General features: G+C 44.8%; 1 protein-coding gene across 1 annotated transcript in view; it reads left to right on the top strand.

Moving 5' to 3' along the window:
* The window catches only part of TECRL (trans-2,3-enoyl-CoA reductase like), a 209,504-nt gene that overhangs the window by 139,421 nt on the left and 44,116 nt on the right, over positions 1-25,967 (top strand). The window contains exons 6-7 of the mRNA XM_039542562.1: positions 15,121-15,165; positions 19,074-19,177. Of these exons, the coding sequence (XP_039398496.1) occupies positions 15,121-15,165; positions 19,074-19,177 (149 nt within the window). The remainder of the gene's footprint in view (positions 1-15,120; positions 15,166-19,073; positions 19,178-25,967) is intronic.

The raw sequence follows: 25,967 nt of genomic DNA, 5'->3' as shown, positions 1-25,967 counted from the left end.
GTTTTCCTTCCTGCATGACGCCAGAAGGGGACATCCTATGTGTGAAGTGCAAGTTGCTGGAGGAGTATCTGTGCTGGAGGAGAAGATTCTTGGATTGGAAGGGCAAGCAGAGATGCTTCTGAAAATCAGAAAAGCTGAGGAGTTCCTAGACAGCCAGGTTCGGATCCTGTCAGTTTGTAACCATCAGAGGCAGGGCCGGCTCCAGGCACCAGCTTATCAAGCAGGTGCTTGGGGCGGCAACTCGGGAGTGGGGCGGCACTTTCAAGGATTCGGCGGAGGATCCCTCACTCCCGCTCAGAGCAAAGGACCTCCCGATTGCGATCGTGGCTTTTTTTTTTTTTTTGGCTGCTTGGGGCGGCCAAACCCCTGGAGCCGGCCCTGATCAGAGGCAAGAGGACACACCGCTGGGCAGGCTGTGGCCAACAGAAAGGAGAGGATCTTGAGGAATTTGTCACAGCTAGAAGTTTCCAATCAATAACAGGTCCTCAGTGTGGAAACTGGAAGTTACTTCTCAAGATCCAGCTGCTCCAACCTGTAAGAAAATCAGGCTTGCCCACAAAGAGTTCTTCAACCATCCAAGCAAGACAGGCAATCCTTATTGGGGATTCAATACTCAGAAGAATTGAAGGAACATTCAGCAAGGGACTGGTGGACCACAGGATGATGTGCTGCCTTCATGGAGAGGTGTCACTCTAAGATTGTGTAGGTTTTGAAATCGATGGGAAAGGATCCATTGCTGATGGTTCATATTGGCACTAAGGCAGAACATCAGACAGATAGAGATCACTTCAGAGAATTTGGAAGAATGCTAAAGAAGGAGAACGTCCAAGCGATCTTCTCTGAGATCCTTCCTCTTCCATGAGCAAAGGAAGAGAGAAGGCAGAAGATTCTTGGAAGTGAACCACTGGCTAGGTAGGGTGGAGGAGTTTGGTTTTTGTGGAACTGTAGCAGGGTGGACCCTGCTCCTGCCTGAAGGGGTTTTAAAAAGTGGCCTGGCAGGGCTTGAGAAGACAGCTTTCCAGCTAGGCTGATTGGGGAAGTGGCTGCAGCTGGGGCCACACCCCAAACTGAGCCAGAGGCCTTATAAAAGGCCAGGGAAGCCAGGAGCCAGACAGTCTCTCTCTGGCTATAGAGAGAGATGGGCCTGGCTGCTTAGGAGCTTGAGACTAGATACCTGAGTGCAGCAGGGCTGGGGAAGGCTGAGGAGCCAGGGAGCTCCAGCCTAGACAGCCCCAGGCTGCGGCCTAGCAGTGGGCCAATAGGTACTGGGGGTTGCAGGGGGCAACCTAGGGGTAGGCCAAGGCAGCAGGTCCAAACCCAACTTTGCCTGTGATGAGTAGGCTGATACTGTAGTCTGCCCCAGAGGGTGGGGCTAGACAATGACTGGCAGTAGCCAATACTGAGGCAAGGTAGGGATAGAGGGTGGGGGTTCCCTGAGAGAGAAAGGGAGACCCAGAGAGAAAGGGGTTGCTGCTAGGGGGCAGCACCCCATGTAAAAGGGCACCGGGTCCAGGGAGGGACACGGGGGGCCTAAGAACAGGTGGATCACCAGCCTGCAGAGGGTGCTCCAGGGCTGGACTGGCCTAAATTCGCAGAGCAACCAGCAGGAGGCGCCACAGGGGTGAGTCGACCCGTTTACAGGAACATTGGTCCACCTTCCACAGGGAGAGGGGGCGGTTTAGTTCAAATGGCCTGCACCTCGGTAGAAGAGACACCAATCTCATTGGGGACAGGCTGCCTGGAGTAGTCAAGAGGGGGTTAAACTAATAGCAAAAGGGAAGGGTAAAATAGTGAAGATCTGAGCACTCAGCACATAATAAAGATGTTGAGACCAAAATTAATCAACAATCAAAGAAAATCACCAGAAGATCCGGGGTAACAAACAAGAGGAATTGGAATTTCTCATTTATGAGCATAAATTTGATCTAGTTAGAATAACTGAAACCTGGTGCAATGATTCCCATGACTGGAATATTAAAATCAGTGGTTATAATCAATTTAGGAAAGATTGCAGGGGGGGGGGAATGGGAGTGGAACTATTGTGTAAAAATACCATTTCCTGTCTCCAAGTCATGGATGACTCAGCAAAAATGATTTTGAATGTTTACAGATCAATATCCTACCAGATAGAGCACAAGATAGGGTATTAGTTGGTGTCTGCTATAGACCACTGAATCACACTATGGACTAGGTTGACCAGCTCCTTACATACCTATCTATAATATGTTGGGGGAAAAAGACTGTATGATCACGGGGGACTTCAATTTGAGTGACATATGCTGGAGCTCCCATGCTGCCAGTAGTAAAACATCCTTGGAGTTTCTAAACATTATAAGTGAGAATCTCCTAACTCAAAAAATGTTACATCCAGCACAGAGGAACTCTTAATATGAGCCCTTGCCTTGACAGATAAAGAGGAACTGATACAAATTATTTATACCTGGTGCCATAAAAGTGTCAATTTCACAAAGCTGAAAACAATTCTTAGGCAAATCAGCTGTAAGGAAGAATTTAATTAAAAAAAATGTGAGTGATAATTGGAAATTATTTAGAACACTTTACTAGATGTGCAAAAAGCCACAATTAAGGAAGAAGACTGTATCAGTTAAAAAAATGGTTTGGAAGGGAAGTGGAGGTGTGTGTATATATAATCAAATTCAAGAAAGGAGAAGTAGATAGTAATACAACTCAGAATCTAGGAATTGTAGAAAATTGATAAGAGAAGCAAAGGGACACAAGGCGAAATCTATGGTCAGCAGGATGAAGGGAATAAGAGAGAATTGATAAAGTATATTAGGAATAAATCCTACATTGATCCATTAGTAGATTGAAATGGAAGAATTATTGATAATAATGGAGAAAAGGCAGAAGTGTTCTGTATGTGGCAAAAAAAACCCCAGATTTTATGGTCATATCATATGAAAACATTTTTTTTCCATTAGTACCTCAGGAGATTCTTAAACAGCAGTTACTAAAATTACACTTTTTTAAAATCAGCAGGTCCAGGTAACTTGCAGCCAAGAGTTTTAAAAGAGCTGCCCAAGGAGCTTGTTGTACTGTTAATGTTGATTTTCAGTAAGTTTTGGAACAGTTGGGAAGTTCCAGAAGGCTGGAAGAAAGCTCATGCTGTGCCAATATTTAAAAAATGTTAACAGGATGGCTGGGTAATTATAGGCTTGTCAGTCTAACATTGATTCCCAGGCAAGATAATGGAGTGACTGATATGGGACTTGATTAATAAAGAAATAAAGGTATAATTAATGCCAATCAAGATGGGTTTGTGGAAAACAGATCCTGTCAAACAAACTTGATATCTTTTTTTTAATGAGATTACAAGTTTGGTTGACAAAGATAATACCCTTCATGTAATATACTTAGACTTCTGTAAGTCATTTGACTTGGTATTGCATAACATATGATTAAAAAACTAGGAAGAGATCAGGTTAACATGGCACACGATAAATGGATTAAAATCTGACTAATGGAGAGGTCTCAAAATGTAATTGTAAATTGTGAATCATCATAGAATGGTTGGTTTCTAGTGGAGTCCTGCAGGGATCACTTATTGGACCTACACTATTTAACATTTTTATTAATGACCTGGAAGAAAACATAAAGTCATCCCTGATAAAGTTTGCAAATGACACAAAGGTGGTGGGCAGGAGTAAATAACAAAGACAGGTCACTAATATGGAGTTATTTGGTTCATTTGATGAGTTGCAAGCAAACAATATGCATTTTAATATTGCTAAATGTAAATGCATACATCTAGGAACAAAGAATGTAGGCCATACTTACACCATGGGGGTTATATCCTGGGAAGCAGTGATTCCAAAAAAGATTTGGGGGTCAGGGTGGATAATCAGCTGAACATGAGCTCCCAGTGTTATGCTGTGGCCAAAACAGCTAATGAAATTCTTGTGTGCATAAACGGGAATCTCGAGTAGGAGTAAAGAGGTTATTTTACCTCTATGTTTGGCACTGGAGCAACCACTGCTGAAATAGTGTGTGCAGTTCTGGTGTCACTATTCAAGAAGAATGTAGATTAATTGGAAAGAGTTCCAAGAAGAGCCGTGAGAATGCTTAAAGGACTAGAAAACATGCCTTATAGCGATAGACACAAGGAGCTCAATCTATTTAGTGTAACACAGGGAAGGTTCAGGAGTGACTTGATTACAATCTATAAGCACCTACATAAGGAATAAATATCAGAATCTTCAATCTACCATTGGATCATATAACACAGCGTTTCCCTAACTGTGTTCCGCAGAACACTGGTGTTCCGCACGTTGTGAATAGGTGTTCCATGAAAGACTCTTGCAATTGATTTTTGTACTACTTTATATGTGCTTTCCGGTTAGACATTGTTAGTTCAAGTTATTTTAAATTTGTATTGTTGCTTTGTTTTATAAAAGAAAATATATTTGAGCATAAATATCGCAGTTTTTTACTTGAAAACCAAACGACTACAAAATAATATTATAAGTGTTCCGTAATAGGCTAAAAAGTGTTCTGTGGCCAAAAAAGTGTGGGAAACGCTGATATAACACGATCCAAGGGCTGGAAGGTGAAACTTGATCAATTCAGACTGGAAATCTGGCATAAATTTTTAACACAGAGAGTAATTTACCATTGGAATGTCTTACCAAGGATCATTGTGGATTCTCCATCACTGACAATTTTCAAATCAAAATTGGATGATGTTCTAAAAAATCTACTGTAGGAATTGTTTTGGGAAAGTTATCTGGCCTGTGCTATACAGGAGGTCAGACTAGATGATCTCAATGGTGCCTTCTGGCCTTGGAATCTATGAATCTAATTAGCTTCTCCATGTTAAATTATCTTGGTCACCCACACCAATGCACTCCAGTTCTTTGTCACCCTCTAGTCACTCAAACACCTAAGAGGATAATAAGTTTTCTACTTCCTTCAAGCTAAGAGTATTGGCTCTTCAGCCCAGGCAGTGGAGATCAGAGAACCTAGGTTCAGTCTCTGCAGATGACCAACCCAGGAGCATCAAAAATCTCATCCGATTGAGTATTCCTTGGTGGTGTGTATTAGTTTGGTAGGGCCAAATCCTGGCAAAATTCCCATTTGCTGCAAGAAGGCCAGGCTTAGCTCTCACAGTGAGCTCCTCCGCTGGTGCCAGTAGGTGTAGCCATGTAGGACTTCCATGGAGCTATGCCCATTCATGGCAGAAGAGTCTCTGACACTTAACGTTTAAGAGTGCCAAGTAAATACTCCAGTATCCTGATTGTACATTTGTCTCTGGAAGATCTGTTATTAAGATGATATGCAGGACGGGTTGAGATTTTAATGGAAATAATGTTAGCAAATGGGCAGAAGAGTAAGGGCATCATCATGTTCATGGCTTCTACTGGCCTCCTATGTAAAACTGAAGCTTCTGTCTTTGCCTTCAAGGCTCTGCGTGTCCCAGCTCCTGACTATGTCTCTGCTATTATTGGGAGGTATTGCAAATTCGGAAAAGGATTGGGATATCCTCCAGGGAGATTTGGATGACCTTGTAAACTGGAGTATTTTTAACAGGATGAAATTCAATAGTGAGAAGTGTAAGGTAATGCATTTAGGGATGACTAACAAGAACTTTAGTTATAAGCTGGGGACGCACCAGTTGGAAGTAACGGAGGAGGAGAAGGACCTAGGAGTCCTGGTTGATCGTAGGATGACTATGAGTAGGCAATGTGATGTGGCCGTTAAAAAAGCTAATGCGGTCTTGGGATGCATTAGGCGAGGTATTTCTAGTAGAGATAAGGAGCTGCTAGTCCCGTTATATAAGGCGTTGGTAAGACCTCATTTGGAGTATTGTGTGCAGTTTTGGTCTCCCATGTTTAAGAAGGATGAATTCAAACTGGAACGGGTACAAAGAAGGGTCACTAGAATGATCCGAGGAATGGAAAGCCTGTCGTATGAAAGGAGACTTGAGGAGCTCGGTTTGTTTTCCTTAACCAAAAGAAGGATAAGAGGAGATATGATTGCACTCTTTAAATATATCAGAGGGATAAATACCAGGGAAGGAGAGGAATTATTTCAGCTCAGTGCTAATGTGGACACGAGGACAAATGGATATAAATTGTCAGTCAGGAAATTTAGGCTTGAAATTAGACTAAGGTTTCTAACCATCAGAGGAGTGCAATTCTGGAACAGCCTACCGAGGAAAACAGTGGGGGCGAAGGACCTCCATGACTTTAAGATTAAGCTAGATAAGTTTATGGAGGGGATGGTATGATAGGATAACGGACTTAGTCAATAGGTCAATTAAGTGCCACACTAGTAATTAGTACAATGGGTCAATGATAGGATATTGTTAGCCTTTTTCCAGAGGGTATGGCTGGAGAGTCTTGCCCGCATGCTCGGGGTTCAGCTGACCGCCATATTTGGGGTCGGGAAGGAATTTTCCTCCAGGGTAGATTGGCAGTGGCCCTGGAGGTTTTTCGCCTTCCTCTGAAGCATGGGGCAGGGGTCGCTTGCTTAAGGAGTGGGTGGATCGGCTTATGTGGCCTGCATCTTGCAGGAGGTCAGACTAGATGATCATAATGGTCCCTTCTGATCTTGAATTCTATGATTCTATGATTCTATTATCTCCATTGACTACTCCAAGCTGCACAACAAATTGACTTCTTTCTCCAGTTCCCATATCTGGGCTTTCTTCCATACAGCTCCTTGTACCTGAACCCTATTCCCTATCTTGGCTCTATTCCCTATCTTGACCTGATCTGTCATAATGCCATCCTCTGTCCTCCAAGTCCCTCTCTAAAACAAACCCCTTCTAAATGCTTAATGCTTTGTCCCCCAGGTGTAGGGCCAGATCGCAATTCCTTACCTATGTTGAATAGTACCTTACTGCTCAGATAACCCCTTTGGAGTAAGGTGCTATTCAGAATGGAATAGGGTATCAGAATCAGGCCCATAGAGGCAGTAGCTAATCTGATGCCAGGCCCTCAAATCACTATCCAATAATCAAATAATGATTTAAAAAAAAAAACAAAAAAAACTCAAAACACATGGTTTGTTTGTGTCATGGTTCAATAACTTTTCAACCACTGTTGTTGTTTTGCATGTTTAGATTGTAAACCCTTTAGAGCAATGACTTTGTCTTCATAGCTCTTTCAAGTATCTAGCATTCTGTTGTTGCTATGCAAATAATATATTACACAAATAATCATCATAACATGCAAAGGGAATGGAGATTTTAAAATCTACAATGGGAACACAGGAATTGCCAGACTGGATTCAACCCAAGAACCATCCAGTCCAGTTTTCTGCATCAAACAGTAGCCGATGCCAGATGCTTCAAAAGAAGGTGCAAGGAACTTCCTCACTTCTAGTAGTTGGAGATTGGTTTAAACCTTGAAGCCTGACAGTTAATATCCCTTCCAAACTTTGTTAGTCTATTTGTGTTAACATACACACGTTTAATACCTTTTGAATCTTGCTTAGTTGTTAGCCTTGATGGCATCATGTGGCAATGAGTTCCACTGTCTAATTAGGGATTGTGTGAAAAAAGTGTTTCATTTTCTCAGTTTTGAATGATTTTTCTTATGGATGTGTGCATGCTCCTTTAGACGTGGGAGAGGTAGAGACATCCCTAGGTGGGTGAGCAAGCAAAGCATCCCTAGGAAGGACAAAGCAAGCAAACCTGCAAATGGAAATGATTACTCCAGGAGTAAGGTGGGCAACAGTGGCTCAGTACATGCAGTAGCAATGACAATCACTTCCAGCCAGCACCAGAAGTCAGTGAGGAGTGACTAAAAAATCATTGTTCCAAAGTCATATGCCTGAGTGTCTAAATAAAGCTACTTATTTGGCAGGAATGCACTCATGAGTTTTGAAAATCTCTCTGTAATCAACCTCCTGGACAAAACATGCATTCCCCAGTATGTGTCATCTGAGTGATATTTGGAAATATTTTAGGAATCAAATAAGGCCAATATTCATACTGTTCAGGAAATGTATTATTTGTCTTGCCAATCCCTAATGGAATTAATACATCTTTTTTAAAGGGTTCTGCATTGTAATTTTTTGTGGTAGTCAAATTTTTTCATCTGAATTTTGTGTGTATGTTTTAAAAAATGGCTTTTTGACAAAACAGAAATTGGGATTTGAAAAGTTTTTGGGGAAAAAAAATCAGTTTTCATTATCCCCATGAAAACCTGAAAGATGTCAATGAAAAATGTAGAAGGTTCATGTCAAAAATTTTCCTTGGAAAAGAACTTGGTCAATTTCTCCATCACTGGCATTATTTAAATAAAGATTGGATGTTTCTTAAGAAGATATGCTTTAGTTCAAACAGGAACTAATTCAGGAAGTTCTATGACATGTGTTATATAGGAGATCAGACTAGATGATCATAATGGCCCCTTCTGGCCTTATAAGTTATAAATATATATAAAAATATAATTATAGGGATGGGCACACTCGCTTTGCCTAATTTTATACCCACCTGAACATCAAGGGTTAAAAGGTATGATTCAGACACACATGTTTTAGGGATTGTGTTTAGACCGTAATAGGAGGAATGCTAATGAAGAATTAAATGGTATATAAAATTATGCATTGTACATGGATATCCCCTTGTAACAGACTGGAGATTGTCTGCATTGTTCTTCCAACCCGAAAACATAACACAGGATTCTCTGTAGCTAGAATGTCTCTCTGGAGCCAACAGAACCCCATTTGGATTAAGACTTCCTTGAAACCAAAATGTCTCCTTTCAGTTTTGACCAAACAGCATACGTTGCTGAAATGTCATTTTTTCAAAACGTTCTTACCAGTTGTAATTATGGTAGCACCTATGAACTAGTCATGGAGTATGGCCCAGTTGTGCCAGGTTCTGTGCAAACACAGAACCAAGAGATGGTTTCTGACCCAAACACCTGAAAATCAAAGCAATTAACAACTCAGTCTCTGCAATATTCTACAGCTTGTGAAGCTCCCATGGAAAACATAAACAGCTCTTCCTCGTGGAACCTGAGCAGCATAGTCATAGCAGAGTTAAGCCAAAGATCTTCTTGCATGGAGAAGGTGGAGTTAAAATGGTCTTCTGTTTATAAAGCAATGGTGTGCTGGGGATAATGCACTGAAATGTAGGATTACATGCCTAAAAGCACAGCCTCTGTTTGCCCTATTGAAGATTATGAGCTGTGCCTCAAAGCACAGAATCAGGCATATTGCTTTTATTGAAACATACAGTAATGCAGGGTGGAAAAAAATCAATTTAGCACAAGCACATTGCATTTTAGGCCCCAGTAACTATTGATATCTGCTGTCCTGGAGCAAATCATATCCTCCACACGTCTGACAGCTGCTGTTTCTCTGTCTTCCTTTTGTTATCTCTAATACACATGGTCTGTTCTGCTACCTTGAGAAAACTAGTTGGTATCTATCTTAAAATTATTTGATAGGGTTTTTCTTGTGCTTCTAGCATCAGTTTGTGGATAATTCTTTGGCCTGCAGAGATCAAAGCTAAAACTGATCTGGGTCATCAGTAAACCTTGGCTAGTATTCTGCTACTGAACTCTCTGAGGGTACATCTACACTACGGGACTATTCCGAATTTGCATAAACCGGTTTTGTAAAACAGATTTTATAAAATCGAGTGCGCGCGGCCACACTAAGCACATTAATTCGGTGGTGTGCGTCCGCGGTCCGAGGCTAGCGTCGATTTCTGGAGCGTTGCACTGTGGGTAGCTATTCCCTAGCTATCCCATAGTTCCCGCAGCCTCCCCCGCCCCTTGCAATTTCCGGGTTGAGGTCTCAGTGCCTGATGGGGCAAAAATCATTGTCGCGGGTGGTTCTGGGTAAATGTCGTCAGTCACTCCTTCCTCCGGGAAAGCAACGGCAGACAAGCATTTCGCGGCTTTTTTCCCTGGATTGCCCTGGCAGATGCCATAGCATGGCAATCATGGAGCCTGTTTTGCCTTTTGTGACTGTCACCGTATGTGTGCTAGATGCCGCTGACAGAGGCGATTCAGCAGCGCTACACAGCAGCATGCTTTTGCTTTTGCGTGACAGCAGAGATGGTTACCAACCATACTGTACCATCTATCAATCCATAAATTGGTAAAAAGATGAGCATGGCTACCAGTCCTTTTGCACTGCGCCATCTGTTGCTGTCATAAGTGCCCCTGGCTGCTCTTAGCCAGGGGCGCAAAAGCCAAAATTGGGAATGACTCCCTGAGTCAATCCCTCCTTTATGGTATCAAAAAACAGAATCAGTCCTGCCTAGAATATGGGCAAGTGTACTAGAGAACCACTGTATCATAGAACCAGAGAGCACAGCTGCTCTGTGTCAGATCCTGCAGGAATGATGAGCTGTATGCTATTCACAGGGGGTGCTCCTGCAACAACCCCACCTGTTGATTCCGTTCTTCCCACAGCCTTCCTGGGCTACCATATCAGTGTCCCCCCACTTGTGTGATGAAGTAATAAAGAATGCAGGAATAAGACACAGTGACTTGTTAGTGATAAATGAGTGGAAGGCAGCCTCCAGCTGCTATGATAGTCCAGACAGGACATTAAGGAGTGTGGAGGAGAGGAGCCCAGCATCCCTCTGCTAGTCCAGGGGCAATTGAATCTTTTCTTTACACATGAAGGGTGGGGGCTGATGAAGCTCAGCCCCCTGTTGCTATGATGAAGACGGTTATCAAGCATACTGCACCATCTACCATGAAAAATTAGGTGCACATGGCATTGGGGGACCTGACAGATGCTAGTCTGCATGGTTACCAGTCCTTTTGCACTGCACCACGTGCCAAAAAGCTCATGATGATGAGGACGGATACCAGTCATATTGCACCATCAGCCACCCATAGCGGGGGAGGTGGGAGCAAGGATGTTGGTGTTGACTACTGCAGCATTGCGTCTATCTGCAGCATTCAGTAAAGATAGGGTGACATGTTAAATAGTCACGAGAGGATTTTTTCCCTTTTACTTCTGGGATGGGTGGGGGGATGTACATTGCCGAGCTATGCCCTGAACCACCATGGACAGTGTTTGTTTGACCCTAGAGTCACTTGGAGCTCAGCCAAGAATGCAAATGCTTTTCGGAGACTGCAGGAACTGTGGGATAGCTTGAGTCCTCCAGTCCATGAGCGTCCATTTGATTCTTTGGCTTTCCGTTACGCTTGTCACGCTGCAGTGCGCTGAGTCCCTGCTATGGCATCTGTCTGGAGAATTTTTAAAAATGATTCTGAATTTCGTCTTCTATAACGGAGCGCTGATAGAATAGATTTGCCTGCCCTTACTGCGATCACATCCGCATGGTCCATGCTGGAGCTCTTTTTTTATTTTGATTTCGGACTGCATCGCCACCCGTGCTGATCGGAGCTCCACGCTGGGCAAACAGGAAATATTCAAAAGTTCGCGGGGCTTTTCCTGTCTACCTGACCACTGCATCCGAGTTCAGATTGCGGTCCAGAGCAGTCAGTGGTGCACTGTAGGATAGCTCCCGGAGGCCAATACCGTCGATTTGCGGCCACACTAACCCTAATCCGATATGGCAATTCCGATACTAGCGCTACTCCTCTCGTTAGGGAGGAGTACAGAAACCGGTTTAAAGAGCCCCTTATATCGATATAAAGGGCCTCTTGGTGTGGATGGGTGCAGCGTTAAATCGGTTTAATGCTCCTAAAACCGGTTTAAACGCGTAGTGTAGACCAGGCCTGACAAAAGTTACTTACTCTCTCTGCCGTAAAACAAGAGAGTTCTAGGCTGAAGTCTTATATTTTAGAGACTGTGTGCATGCAACTCTGCTCTCCACAGCTTGTCTAACTGCAGGAGCAGGGTGAACAAGGTATATTTTGGTTTCTTGGCTATTTTTAAAAGTTAAAGAAAATATCTGGCGGTCAGACTGAAAATGCTAAATTTTCAGTGAATCAAAAAGTTGGAAAATAATTCATTTCAGGTCAAACAAAATGTTTCATTTGACCGAAGAGAAATGTTGCACATCTCTACCTCGATAGAACGCTCCCGATATTGTCCTCGGGAGCCAAAAAATCTTACCGCGTTATAGGTGAAACCCCGTTATATCAAACTTGATTTGATCCACCAGAGTGTTGGTGTCATTAGGCATGACTCTAGGTAACTCAGGAGGGTGGAAAACCACAGTGTCAATGAAGCCCTTCTGTAGTAGGCCTGAATGAACTAAAGTCACTCCATGTCTGACCAAAGCACTTCCATGTTTATGTTTGAACTTTAATCGACCTAACAGGCCAGCAACAGAGAATGGTTATCAGTTGCAACACCTGTACCAGAAGGCAATAATGAGGCCTGCTATAATGAGGCCTGCTTGCTCCTGGCTAAGGGGCAAAATAACAGATCAAAAGAAATAAAACAACAACTGTTCACAGAAGAGTTACTAATGAGCTAAAGTGGTTGTTGCCAAGTATGACTTAACTGCTTAATGTAATTGCTACTTGCATGATGTATCTGCTATAGAAAAATAGACGGGAGGGGGAAGAAGGGGGGGTACTGGGGGTAATAGGAATGCTTAGCTGAAGTTATGTATAAAGAGGGAAAAACTGCTTGTAGGTGTGTGCTTGATCTGAGATGTGTCTGTGTCTCCGAGCACCGCTTTGAGATCTCAAATAAACTTTGTCTGCTTCTCCACCTTGGTGGGTTTATTGGAGCGAAGCACACCGGGCAACGAACCGCTGTTGCTGCCTCAGGCATTCTGTGCCGGCAACAAGAGTGCACAGCCCCGCCCCCCAGGAGCACTGCTTTACCACGTTATATCCAAATTCATATTATATCAGGTTTTGTTATATCAGGGTAGAGGTATATTTCAATTTTAAGCATGTTTAACCTTAAAAAAAATTTTTTTTGATCCAAAAACAAAAACTGTCAAAATGAAAATTTTGATATTTCTTTCAGATTTTTTTCTTTCAAATAATAAAAAAACTGTCAGAATCTTCATGAAACATTTCAGGATAATTGAAAATGCATATTTTATTTTAAAAAAATTGGACACAAAATTTTGTCCAGCTCCACCTGCTTGTACATTTTTATTAAAAGCTTTGGCAAACAAGGATTTTATTTTGCTGTCATCTAACCATTACAAAACACCTTGTATGTCTCTCCAAAGTGCTCAGCATCTATCAGTTTCAGTTTGACCAGCACCACCAATTTAAACAGCAACATAGTAACCAAATGATATTTCTATCCTGCACAATCCCTGTGTTTTCTCACAGTAAATACATGAGAATGTTGAGCAACTTTTCATGTCTGTTAACAGACGTATCACAGACCTAAAGAAAGGAATGGCTGTGTTTGAATTGAAAGGATTGGATAACTGGCTGGAAGGGAGAGCCCTTTCTATGCCATGGAGCCAGTTTAAAGTCCTTGGGATTGCAGCTTTATTTTCAGAAAATTTGACTCCTGCTGTGTTTGTTGTTAAAAACAGGTTATTGCTTTGGATCCATGCTGGTGCATTTGGATCAATATTTATGCCCTTGCTGAGAGGAAGGCAAAATTACACATCTTGAAAAGCCTGGCTGCTCCTTTAGGCCTTGTCTAGGAAAATAAGTTATGCTTAAAAAATACGTTTGCTAAGACGTTTCAAAACTGCAAATGAAAACGAGTGTTTAACAGCTTTAAAACATGTTAGATGGTTGTGACCAACCCTGGAGAGACAGGGGGATGCAGCATTGATGAGAGACAGCTAATATGTGTTCTACATAACCTAGACATGGCCGTAGCAAACCACCCAGCACATAAGGTTTTGCCTCTAGAGCCTGATTTTTATTGTGCAATTGATGAGGCACCAACAGAAACCATCCAGAACCTCACCCATTATTTCCTGCGCAGAGGCCTTCTGTTTTGTTTTGCCAGCGACTTAACTGATGCATGAAGGGATTTTAACAGGAAGGAGAGAGTGTGTCTGGGTGACAGCCCAGGCTGGTTTTTCACTCTCAGTGAGACTGGACAGTTTTAGGTTCTTAAAATCAATTATAGCCATTGCTTTTAAGTCAGATTTCCGGTAGGAGTTCTGCAATCACACTCTGGGTTGTTTAGCCTGGTCTCCATCCAGTCTGCCTCAGGGTTCTGAAGGCTGATCCACCCTCTGCCAGCCGACGATGGCTGAAAAGCGCTGCTGGGCTCTCCGGAGGACAGAGGCGAACTAGATGCACCCATTTCCCCAGCAAGGTATCCTTCACCTGCCGTGGGGGAAGGGGCGGTATAGGAGCTCCTCAGTGGTTCCATACTGCTTCATGATCCTTCTACATGGGGGAGCTCTGGGGGCTGGATTAGGGGATTAGAAGCACTTTGCACTGGAGGAAAGTCACAAAGTAGGGCCAGAGTCCCTCTCTTTTCCTTTTAAAATAGTACACTGCAGAGTCCCTCCCAGGTGGAGTTTGCAGGCTTGGCAGGTGGAAAATGCAGATGGTTGAAAATTTTCCATCAAAAACTTTTTTTTTTTTAAATGGAAAATTGGGTTTTCAGTAAAATGAAAATGTTCACAGATGTCAGCTTTCCTCATTTTTTTTAATATATTTTGTTGGAAACCCCGAAACTGCAAAAGGGTGAAAACGGAACATTTTTCTGTTTTTAATCTGAAAACCAAAAGGATTGCAGTTTTTGAGGGCTTGGGGGGCATTTTTATCAAAAGTTTAAATTTTCTGCTGAAAAGTTTGGTGAGAACAAGCTTTTACTGAATTTTTCTGCAGGGGAAAAAGAACCTTTTCCAGACAACTCGAGTAGAAAACTCAGCTCTTTCCTTGGAAGTTGGGCGAGAGATGGAACTCAAAGAAAAGGCTAAAATAAACATGGATTCCTTCCCCCTCCACTCCACACACACACACTCCTTGGTACAGTTATGCCACAAGGCTAGGGCATTCACACACACAACACTCATCTGATGACATTCAAACTGAGCCAACCAGACAGTTTGGGGGTGGGCAGTTTCCCCTATAACCATATGTACTGGACTGCATGTTCATTTCATATTTCTACTGTATTTGACTTTTAGAGTTAAAACACATAGACAGTTTTATGGTCTCATGGTTCTAGCTGTGATCGAAAAGGACACTGCTGCTACTAATAAGAAATGAGGTTTAGAAGCTACACCATGACATTAAATGTAATTCTTTATGAATTAAATAGGTCCCCAGTGGAACCCTTCCCGTATTGGCCTGCGACTAGAACGCAGTAAGTATTTATTTGGATGTCAAACCACCTACTAGTATATTACGAGTCTGTTAGCTGGTGTTTCTTCCTAACACTATTACACCATATGGGCTAAGCCATTAGCACTTTTGCTAATTAATATGTATGACTAGCTAATTAGATTTCTCCTCAATTAAGGAATCTGTCTGTGGATTTTCACATTACCCTAGCTCAGTATGCACTCTCATGGCAAATATTAATATTAGTATGGGACAGCAGTTTTCAGTGGAAAGCTGCCAGTCAGATGTGAAAGAAAGCCGGTCCGGTCCGGTCCGGAATACCGGCAAGAGCCAGTACGCCTTGCTGGACCGCACCGGCTTCCACGGCGGGGATTGAAAGGGCTCAGAGCTCCCCGCCGCTGCGGGCAGCCCAGAGCCCTTTGAATCCCAGCCACGGCTCTGGTGGCCGGGCTGGGGCCAGGATTTAAAGGGCTCGGGGCTCCCCTCAGCGGCAGGAGCTCTGGGTCCTTTAAATCCCTGCCCCAGGCCCGCAAAGCTTGGGGTGCCCCCTGGCAGCCGGAGCCCCAGGCCCTTTAATTTGCCCCTGAGCCCTGGGGGGCTCCCAGCCACCTCTTCAGCTGGGAGCCCCTGGTTGATTTAAAGGCCCTGGGTCTCCCAGCCATAGCTGGTGCCCCAGGGCCTTTAAATCTTGAGAGGCCACGCCCCTTCCGGATGAGGCCACGCCCCCCTCAGGACTCCGACAGTACCGGTAAGTCCTGTAAGTTACTTTCACCCCTGGTGCCAGTGCAAAACCACTGCCACCATCAGGAGTGGATTTACCATGAAACAAACCGTGCGGTGGCACGGGGCCTCCCAGCGACAGGGGGGCCCCCAAAATGCAGGACAAATATCTGAGAACCTGCCCCTTAGTCCCGGACGGTGGCACAGCAGGGCTCAGGCAGGCTGTCTGCATGCCATGGCCGGTGTCCACAGGCCGCTCCCGGAAGTGGCCGGCTGCTGGCACGTCTTTGCGCACCACTGGCAGGTGGAGGAGGCAGCTCCGCGCTCTGCCCCCACCCCCGGGCAGTGCACGGAGACGCCGTCCCACTCCCTCCTCCCAAACTCCAACCTCCTGCCCCAGCCCAGAGCCTGCACCCTGCACCCAAACTCCCTCCCAGAGCCCCCATCCCTCACCCCCTCCTGCACCCCAGCCCCTGCCCCAATCAGGGTACCTCATTTTATTTTCATTTACTCCCCATTACTTATAATATAGGAGGAGGATGAAGAAAAAAAGGATGGAAAAACCCGGGGGGGGAGGGGTAAGAGAGAATGTTCTTTTTCTTGGCTGGGTCCTGAGGGGGCCCCCTGACAATGACACTGCGCACAGGGCCCCACTAACTCTAAATCCACCACTGGCCACCATCATGGTTGACACCAGTCATCACCCTTCTTGGCAGCCGAGGACTGAATGGGTCATTGAGAGCGGTCTATGGGCTCTCTCATTTAAATAGTTCTTGAAGGACATGGGCAGTGAGGAGAACTTGGACTGCGAGTGCTCAAGCTGCACCTGTGTGAATAAATAAAGGATTTCATATGCCAGTGACGTCAACCTGTACCTTTTACTTCCACTGGCTCCGTCGCAGAGTAGTGGGCACTGTGTTTGCATTCATTGTCCCTCAGAATTAGCTGATCCTTGTTTTTCTGTTGTTCTGATCCTTATTTTTCATTTTGTTGAGGATGGCTGCATGTGGGGGGCTTGGGTGGAGCCCCACCCATATCTGTAGGGGTCAAGTAGGTTAGACCCCTTAATTGCATTGACTCTTCAGTTCTCTTCACGGAGCCATGGGCATTGTCTGAGGTTGTCTACTTCTGCATCCCTGATTTTGAACCTGTGATTCATCCCTCCTTTTTTTTCCATTTTTTGTCCCCCACCAGTTAGGTGATCCTTGGTTTTCTCCGTGGCACCTCTCTTTTGTGGCATGGGCAGCCATTATTGTTTCACCACCACTGGTGCCCTTTATAGGTACCTGTCGCCCCACACCCCTCCCTGCACTGTTCTGATGTGTCCCAAGCAACCTGTTCCCCTTTGTCTTTCGTCTTCTTTGTTTTGGAGGTGAAAACATACCGAAGTGTCCTCAATTGTGTATGAGAAATGTTCAGGCTTGTGAGAGGGTTGGCCAGTTTGATGATCTGTGTGAGCAGGCCACTGTTGTTTCCAGTGTTAGGCCCTTCTGAGAGCCTTGCTTCCTCGCACAGAACATCAAACTGGCCAACCCTCTCTCAAGCCCGAACAGTTCACACACAGAATTGAGGATCCTCTAAAACAAAGAAAATGAAAGATAGAATGCAGACAGGACTGCACTCTGTCCTTGTCCTGTATAAGGAACTCCCATTGAAAGGGACTTTTTATGCCAAAACAGTGAACAGAATGTGGCTCATATTTCAGTGCATCCAAACTCACGCACTAGTTTGGGATCTAGCCCTATCCATAGAGTGTGGCTTTCCTCGTGGAGTGTTACTCACTCTCCCATTGATTTCAGTGAGATTACTCTCAGGGAGTAAGGTGCTATGCCATGTAAGTAATGGTGGAAAAATCTCACGTCTAGCTTGCAAATGCTTCACAAAGTCAGAAAGAGACAAAACCCACTGGATTTTGCATTTGACAAATGCTTTATGGCCACCATTTATTACAAGGTAGATAACAGAAATCACAATAGCCCGCTGACTTAGATGATATGTAAAGACACTTGCACTTTCTCCCAAAATATATGCCAAATTTTTGGAGGCTCAAATGGTTTTGTCAGTCTGCTGGTAGTAGTATTCCAGTAGCAGCCCACTGATGTATAAACATATAATGAGAGAGAGAGACTGTGCCCTGAAGAGCTTACAAGTTAAATAGACTAGAAGGACAAGGAGAAATAGATGAAGTGACTCAGCCAAGGTCACACAGGAGGTCAGTGGCAGAGCCTGGAACAAACCCCAGGTCTCCTAACTTTCAGTCCACTGCCTTATCCACTACTTCTTAAACAAACTATATTACCTCCCCCGCAGCTGTTACTATATTCTGTACATGCTGGATTCAGCAGGAGTAGAAGCTGGTGCTTGGAAGTACAGTGAGAAAAGCTTTCTAAGCCCAGACTCAAAAAGTCTGATGAGGTCCAAGAAGGTTGACATAGAGATCTTGGGTTATGGGATCTTGTCCAAACAGAAGCTGACTTCGTAATCTCTGCAGTTCCACCCATCACTAACTACCACTGAGCATGAAACAAGCATACATTTGACCAGAAACAGTTCAGGGATTCAGAGACGGAGACATCTCATCTCACATGATGCCTTTCTGTTAAACCTTCTAAGGCATGATCTAAAACTGCTTTACAGAAGAGTTTGTAAAAGCAGCAGAGAGTCCTGTGGCACCTTATAGACTAACAGACGTATTGGAGCATATGCTTTCTTGGGTGAATACCCACATGCATCCGACGAAGTGGGTATTCACCCGCAGCTCATGCTCCATTAGGTCTGTTTGTCAATAAGGTGCCACAGGACTCTTTGCTGCTTTTACAGATCCAGACTAACACGGCTACCTCTCTGATACTTGACAGAAGGGTTTGTGCAATTCTGAACAATCTGTTCCTTTATAGAGACGATGCACATGTGTCAACCCCATAACAACTGTTGTGTGTTGCTTCTCAATGCAGTGTCATCCTCACACTTGCATCATCATGAGGATAAAATCTAATACAAATCCTATGAGTGCTAGGCATAGAGAGTAAGAACTGAAAGCACCAAATACATCAGAAAACAAGGGGTTTCCTTTTCACTTCAGGCCCAGTTCATGGGGTGGAATGTGAATTATAACCATTGCTTAACTCCTGTGTGTCTTGCATTTTATGCTGAGTCATTGCAGGGGGTGTATTATTGAAATCATTTGGTCTTGCTTCTTTGTCATTCTAGATGGGCCCTATTTGAAGGATTCCGTTAGCATTCAAAGCTTGGCAGTTTCCTCCATCATTACGCTGTATTTTACAGATCTGGGTCAGCAGGTCAGTTGGACCACAGTAAGTATGTCCTTGTAACAATCAACATGATAGATCTTAATGTAAAACACATTTAAGATTCAGATTGCTCCCGCTTCCTTGGCCCATCCTTCTCCATGTCAAATTGCATAATTATTTTATCATCCCTCAAACCCGAATTAAGTGATAGTCAGCCAAGTTATCAACCTAGTCACTCAGACATCCAATTAAAGATTAGAGGATGAACATAACAATAGTGCCTGAGGGGGGAAAAAATCCATTTTTAAAAACAATTTTATCTTATCTTAGGCTAACATACCAGTGAAGGACCTTTGACCAAAGATGTTCATTTACTGCACAGGCTCTTTGGGATTCAGAATGAAAGGCTATAGATATAAAACTTTACTAAAACAGGAAGATAATCTGATTGTAGTAGCTCAGTGCATTTACACATCAGTTTGCCTGAAAGACGGATAGGAAGGATCAAGCTATAGATTAAGTTATGAAGCTGATTAATGAGGCGAAGGATTCCAAGGTATTTTAACCTCTTTGATACGGGTTGCCACAGTGACAGAATTAATTTGCCATAGATACTGAAATGTACTTTATGAAATAGCAACTTAGTTATATTACAGTAGCACCTGTTGGAGCTTACTTACCATTGTGCTACGCGCTGAACCGACACATACTAAATGGCAGTCCTTGCCCCAAAGAGATTAGTGTCTAAATAGACAAGACAGTTAAAGGATGGGAGAGGAAATGGAGATATACATCATGTTGGTGAAGAGGTGGGATTAGAACCCAGGTCTCCTGCACTCAATCCAGTGCTCCGTCTACTCCACCATGCTGCCATACCCTGTGGCTTTTCTGTAAGGTCTCAAATGTGATTTTTGGGAGCCCTAAACCCATCAGCAAACAGCTTTTTGGGGAGGGAAAGGGAATTCCCGGTTTTTGCATGCGGAAACATACGTTATTTAGAGTTGCTTGGTTTCTGAAAGCAATAAGAGGAAGTATGTAGTGGTTCATAGCAATTAACACTCTCTGTAAATTACTTACACTTCTTTTAATGTTGCATTGGAATTAGTTTTTAATGGCCATTGAGGAGGAAGGACCGGATTCTCCCAGCCTTCCCCATACTGAATATTGGACTCCTTAGCAGTCAGAGAGTCAGAATTAAAGCCCTTTTCAATGGGCTAGGTGGAGCCATACTGCACGAGGGGCAGTGTGGAACTGCTGCTTCCCAGAGGCAGCCCTGGGAGGGTGTGACTCCAGGAGCCACCCGCCTCTCGGACAGGAGGGAGTGAATGACTGCATGTCTTACAAGGGAACAGCTTCCTCTGCCCGTGTGCCGAGGCAACTACTCTTGACCCTCTCCCAGCCCCCTTGTGGGGAGGGGCGTGCAACAAGAAGGCAGGGCCTCCACTCTGCACCAAGCCGAAGATCCAAGTGGGTCGAGCCAGGGACCGGGAAAGCAGGGGAATGTGACTGTCCTGCTCGCCTTGAGCATGGCCAGGGCCAAGTCTAGCCCATGGCGAGGAAGGCTGTGAGAATCTGGCCCGTAACATTTCAATTTGTTGGTCAGAATCAATAGGGGAAGCTAATTTGCAGCTAACTTGCATGTAGCAACAGCCCTGCCACAGGGCAGGAGAGCACTGGGAAGATTCCCACCTGAGAGAAGTAAGATGTCTCTTAAAGCTGCTCACTTGCACTGTGGGAAATTAATCTATGACGCCTCCTCCAGGGACGCAACACACTCCCTTCCCCTCCTCCCCTCCTCCCCCCCCGGCTGTACAGCTCCTCAGGCTAGTGCACAGAGTGAAAGAGGGCTGAGCTCTGGCTGTCTCCACCCACTCTCTGCCCTCTTTCCAGTGAGTTGCTCCCAACCAGATACTAGCCCCTGTGCTCCCTGAAATACACGGGCTGCCATTTCGGCTAGTCCTTGCAGGGTAAGTCTTGCTGCCAAGCCTGGGCTAGCATCGTACACGTGGAGCATCCCCGTTGCAAAGTGCTACCTGTGCCTGACCCATGTAACTGCATCCACGGTTCTGTACTAGCCCATGTGCTGGGATGGAGTTCTGGGGGTATATCTATGGTTCTTAGCAGTGCATTAAAGTGGGCTGCTCTGTTAATTCATTCACAGGGTGCTCTCTCTCTCACCTCGCAGGGAGCTGCTCTCTGTGGCAGGGACAGGGGACAATGCTTCATGAATATAATCTCCAAGTGGGGTTACTTATTGTTTATGCAGATAGTTCTGAAGGCGAAAGCAAACAGCATTTGGCAGCAAGAGCTTTTAATGAGCATGTCATCCAGGAACTCAGTTTGCAAACCACCAAGTGGGCCGTAGCGTGCTTGACTGACTTCTCTACCTCTCCATTTCTTTCCTGTCCACCACGCTTAGAAGTGGATCTTCACATCACAGCTTCCTCAGGGGGTGGGGTTGACCGTATGCTGGCAGGACGATTTCTTGGATGGCATCTCTGCATGCTGCAGTTCCACAGCCTTTGAGCCGGCAATGGTTGGGTTAAGACACAGTGCAGAAACAGGGCACAGTTAGACAGGAATCTACAACCTGGGTGGAATTGTGGGATAGCACTGGAGGACTAACAGTACCGACGCTTGATTCGCGTGCATTCTCACCGCAAAGTAGGCATGTTGCCAGCCCATGAAGTGGAATTCCAGCTCAAGCCTACACCCCCAGCTCTCCCTGTTAGCTCGGGCTTAATGCACCCTGCAGCCTGGGTGCGAGATTTTCCTGTGTGAAGAGATGGGAGAATTAGGGGTGACATGTGGGCTCTCGCTGGGCTCACTCTGTAGTGAAGACATACCCCGACAAGCTGTGCATGTGTAGTGGCTCCTCAGGGCCTCCCCTGCACTGCTGCATAAGGTGTAATGGAGCAGGGACATGATCTGCTCCTCAGTAATCCGGGTAGATAGCAATCACTGCGCATTACTGCAAATCACTTACAGAACGGACCCATTTTTACTGTGCCCCAGCAATGAACTAGGGCTTTGCAGACACACTGGCAAAAGGCTCGTTACTGCCCGACTTTGGCCTGGTCCAGGGCAGCTTCCGGGTCAGAGCTGCAAAATGGCACATCTCTTCCCTGCAGCTTGTGATGGTCTCACAGTCCTAGCCCTCTAGGCTCTCCCCTGTAGGCATTTGTAGCTGTCCTGCTGGATGAATGCCACATAGATCTCTGCTTACCCTGGAGGGCTGAAGGCAACACCCTGAAAGGTGATTTCTTGGAGTTTGAGCTCAGAATTGCAGGAGCATTGCCCAGTATGCCCTTCCCTTTGAGTGTCTAGTCCCACCACTTCAGCCAGATCCTCAACTGGTGTAAATCAGCATAAGTGTGTTGACTAGGGTTGCCAACTCTGACTGAAGCTATTCTGGGAGATTTTTCCCCCGCAACACGACGTAATGTCATTTTCTTAAAATATGCTATTAAAATCTCCCAGATTGCTTTCAATAGTCACCGGGAGATCGATGCTGATTCTGGGAGACTCCAGGCCAATCCTGGAGGGTTTACAACCCTAGTGTTGACTTCAGTGGAGTTAATTCAATTTACCATATATGGCCCATTGACTTCCATAGAGTGATGCTGATTTACACCAGATAAGGATCTGGCCCCCTTTCTTTTTCAAGTATCCCACTCATGGGGAGGAATTGTAGAACCTCCCTGCAAAGTGAAAAGTGCTTCTGGTGCTGTTTCATGTTTGTTACAACTAAATAATCTGCAATAACCGTGTTTAATCTCTTCCTTCCCAGTGGTTTATGTCACCTAAAACAGTAGCATAACCAAAGCTTAATTTCCCATTGTTAATAATGAATTTATAGCGAGGCATCAGTACCACAGGCGGTAGCATCTTTTACTATTTAATCCATGTGTAGAAAGTCCTCTCCATGGGTTTCTCAATATTCATCTTACCACATTGTGTTCCATATACTAAACTGTCTCAGTTCTCAGCAGGAGGAATATTCTTCCTCGCTGTACCATTAGTTTAAATATTCAGAACTTTTATTGTAGGGTTACTCTATAACAATATAGTTACAGTGTATAAACTATTGTATTGTACAATAAAATGCATTTAAAACTTTTATTTATTTAAGGTTTATGGTTATTAATGATTATAGCCAAATGAGGTAGAGTAGGGATTTGAGCACCTGACTGCACTGGCCACCAGGCTTCTGGGTATTCTGCAGTGGGTTGGCCCCCTATGCTGGTTTTTCATAACAAAGGGCTGGCTTGGTTGGGCACAGCTCCTGGAGAGAGTTCATGGTTGAGAATCCCAAGCTGAGATTGGCATCTCCCTTCAGACCATCAGTCATCTAGAGGGCCAGATCCATGGGAGTTAGGCACCTTTGTGAATCTGGGCCCTAATTCCCATCTCTTCCCTCTGCATGTCAGGCCTTGTGAGCTTAGGCAGATCTCCACTCAGCTTCTTGGCTTCTGAGCATCTCTCTCTCTAGGCACCTGAATCTCCCCATGCGTGGTATGGGAGCCTGGGCACCTAACTTGGAGCTGAAAATTCCACTTGGCCACAGGGCACCTAAAAGTTAGTGGCTGCAACTCCTAAGCCAGTTTTTTAATCTAACCTCAAGTGGTTTAAGAGCCTAAGTGTCATTTTAAAAAATGACAAAGACACTTAGGACCCTAAATCTCATCAAAAGTAAATGGAGCTTAAACTCCTAAGTGCTTTGTCAACTCCTAAGTGCTTTGTCACATGAAGTACTGTGACGGGGTCTCACTGGGTTCAGCCTCCTCACCCCGCTCCCCAATGAGTCAGGACCATTTCTAGCTGATGCAACACCCATGCTCTTCATTCCTATGTCCAGTCACCACCACCAAGCTCCAACTATTTACAGATTATTTACAGGTTTGGCCAAGCACAGGCCTCAATAGCACCAGGCTCCCAACTCCTTCTGTGCCTACTCTCCCCCTCCTGGTCTCCATCCCCCTGGGCTCACTTCTTCCCAAGCTTTTAGCCCCTGTTAATGAGGTGGGCAGGTGTGGCCAGTTTCCAGGCCAGTCCTAGCTAGTGACCAGCCTCTACCCATTTCCTCTGATTGGGGCTGGAGTGGCAGGAGCTGATTAGGGCTTCCCCTGCAGCACCCTGCAACCAGTACTCAACAACTAACATTCCCACTGAGAACAGTTCTTCCCCACAATCCAGTCTCAACGGGTGCTGGAAATCTGGCCAGCTGATTTAGATGCCTACATGGGAACTGAGCTCTTTCAGAAGTTGGCCCTATGTGTCTTCCAAGCAACTAACATACTTTTGATCACTATACAGCTACTCTTAAGAGGTTTCTTCTGTTTGATTTGGAAGCAGTTCCAAAGCAATTCCCCATCATGGGTAAAAGTGAATAATTATCAGACCAGGAGAATTTTGCATACCAGAAAGAACTTTTAAAGTGTAACCAGTGTATGTAAATAATATAAAATTAATGATTTGTTCTCCCAGTTTATACAGTAATATTCCTTTAAGAAATATTGTGGGGGGGAAACTGTTCTCTTCCAGCTGTCTCTTCTAGTGCTGGGTGGATGAGGCAATATTTACTAGACCAACTTCTGTTGGTGAGGGAGAGAGAAGCTGTTGAGCTCCATAGAGCTTTTTGTAAATTTGCCTGCCGAGTTGGTCAGAAAATGGATTATCTATCCCTCAAAACAGTTTGAGATTTGTTTATCTGGAGTTGTTTAGAAAAAAATCACTTTTTTTTAACAAAATTAAATTCTGGGGAAAAAATTGGTTCAGGTCAATTATTGGATTTTTTTTCCCCTTAAAAGCGCTGGTCTATGAACTATTTTTGAGAAGTTCTTTGCCCTGTGTTAAGCAGGAAGACAGACTAGGGCCTGATCTACAGTACGCGTTTAAACCGATTTTAGGAGCGTTAAACCGATTTAACGCCGCACCCGTCCACACTAAGAGGCCCTTTATATCGATATAAAGGGCTCTTTAAACCGGTTTCTGTACTCCTCCCCGACGAGAGGAGTAGCGCTAATATCGGTATTACCATATTGGATTAGGGCTAGTGTGGCCGCAAATCGACGGTATTGGCCTCCGGCCGGTATCCCACAGTGCACCACTGTGACCGCTCTGGACAGCAATCTGAACTCGGATGCAGTGGCCAGGTAGACAGGAAAAGCCCCGCGAACTTTTGAATAACATTTCCTGTTTGCCCAGCGTGGAGCTCCGATCAGCACGGGTGGCGATGCAGTCCCAAATCCAAAAAGAGCTCCAGCATGGACCGTATGGATGTGATCGCTGTATGGGCAGACAAATCTGTTCTATCAGAGCTCTGTTACAGAAGACGAAATTCCAAAGCATTTTTAAAAAATCTCCAGACAGAGGCCACAGCAGGGACTCAGCACACTGATGCATGACAAATGTAACGGAAAGCCAAAGAATCAAATGGACACTCATGGAGGGACGGAGGGGGGACTGAGGACTCAAGCTATCCCACAGTTCCTGCAGTCTCCGAAAAGCATTTGCATTCTTGGCTGAGCTCCCAGTGCCTGTAGGGTCAAACACATTGTCCGGGGTGGTTCAGGGCATAGCTCGTCAATTTACCCCTCCCCACCCACCCCCAGAAGTAAAAGGGAAAAAAATCATCTCTTGACTCTTTTAAATGTCACCCTATGTCTACTGAATGCTGCTGGTAGACGTGATGCTGCAGCAGTGAATTGTAGTATCCTCTTTCCCCCTCCCTGGTGGCAGATGGTGCAGTATGACTGATATCTGTCATCATCATCAGCCTTGTGGCAGATGGTGCAGTGCAGAAGGACTGGTATCCATCCTCATCATCAGCCCGTGAGTGCTCCTGGCTGGC

The sequence above is a fragment of the Mauremys reevesii genome, linkage group 5 (assembly GCF_016161935.1).
Source record: "Mauremys reevesii isolate NIE-2019 linkage group 5, ASM1616193v1, whole genome shotgun sequence".
Lineage (NCBI taxonomy): Eukaryota > Metazoa > Chordata > Testudines > Geoemydidae > Mauremys > Mauremys reevesii.
The sequence above is the reverse complement of the archived record's forward strand: the minus strand, read 5'-3'. Positions and strand labels throughout refer to the sequence as shown.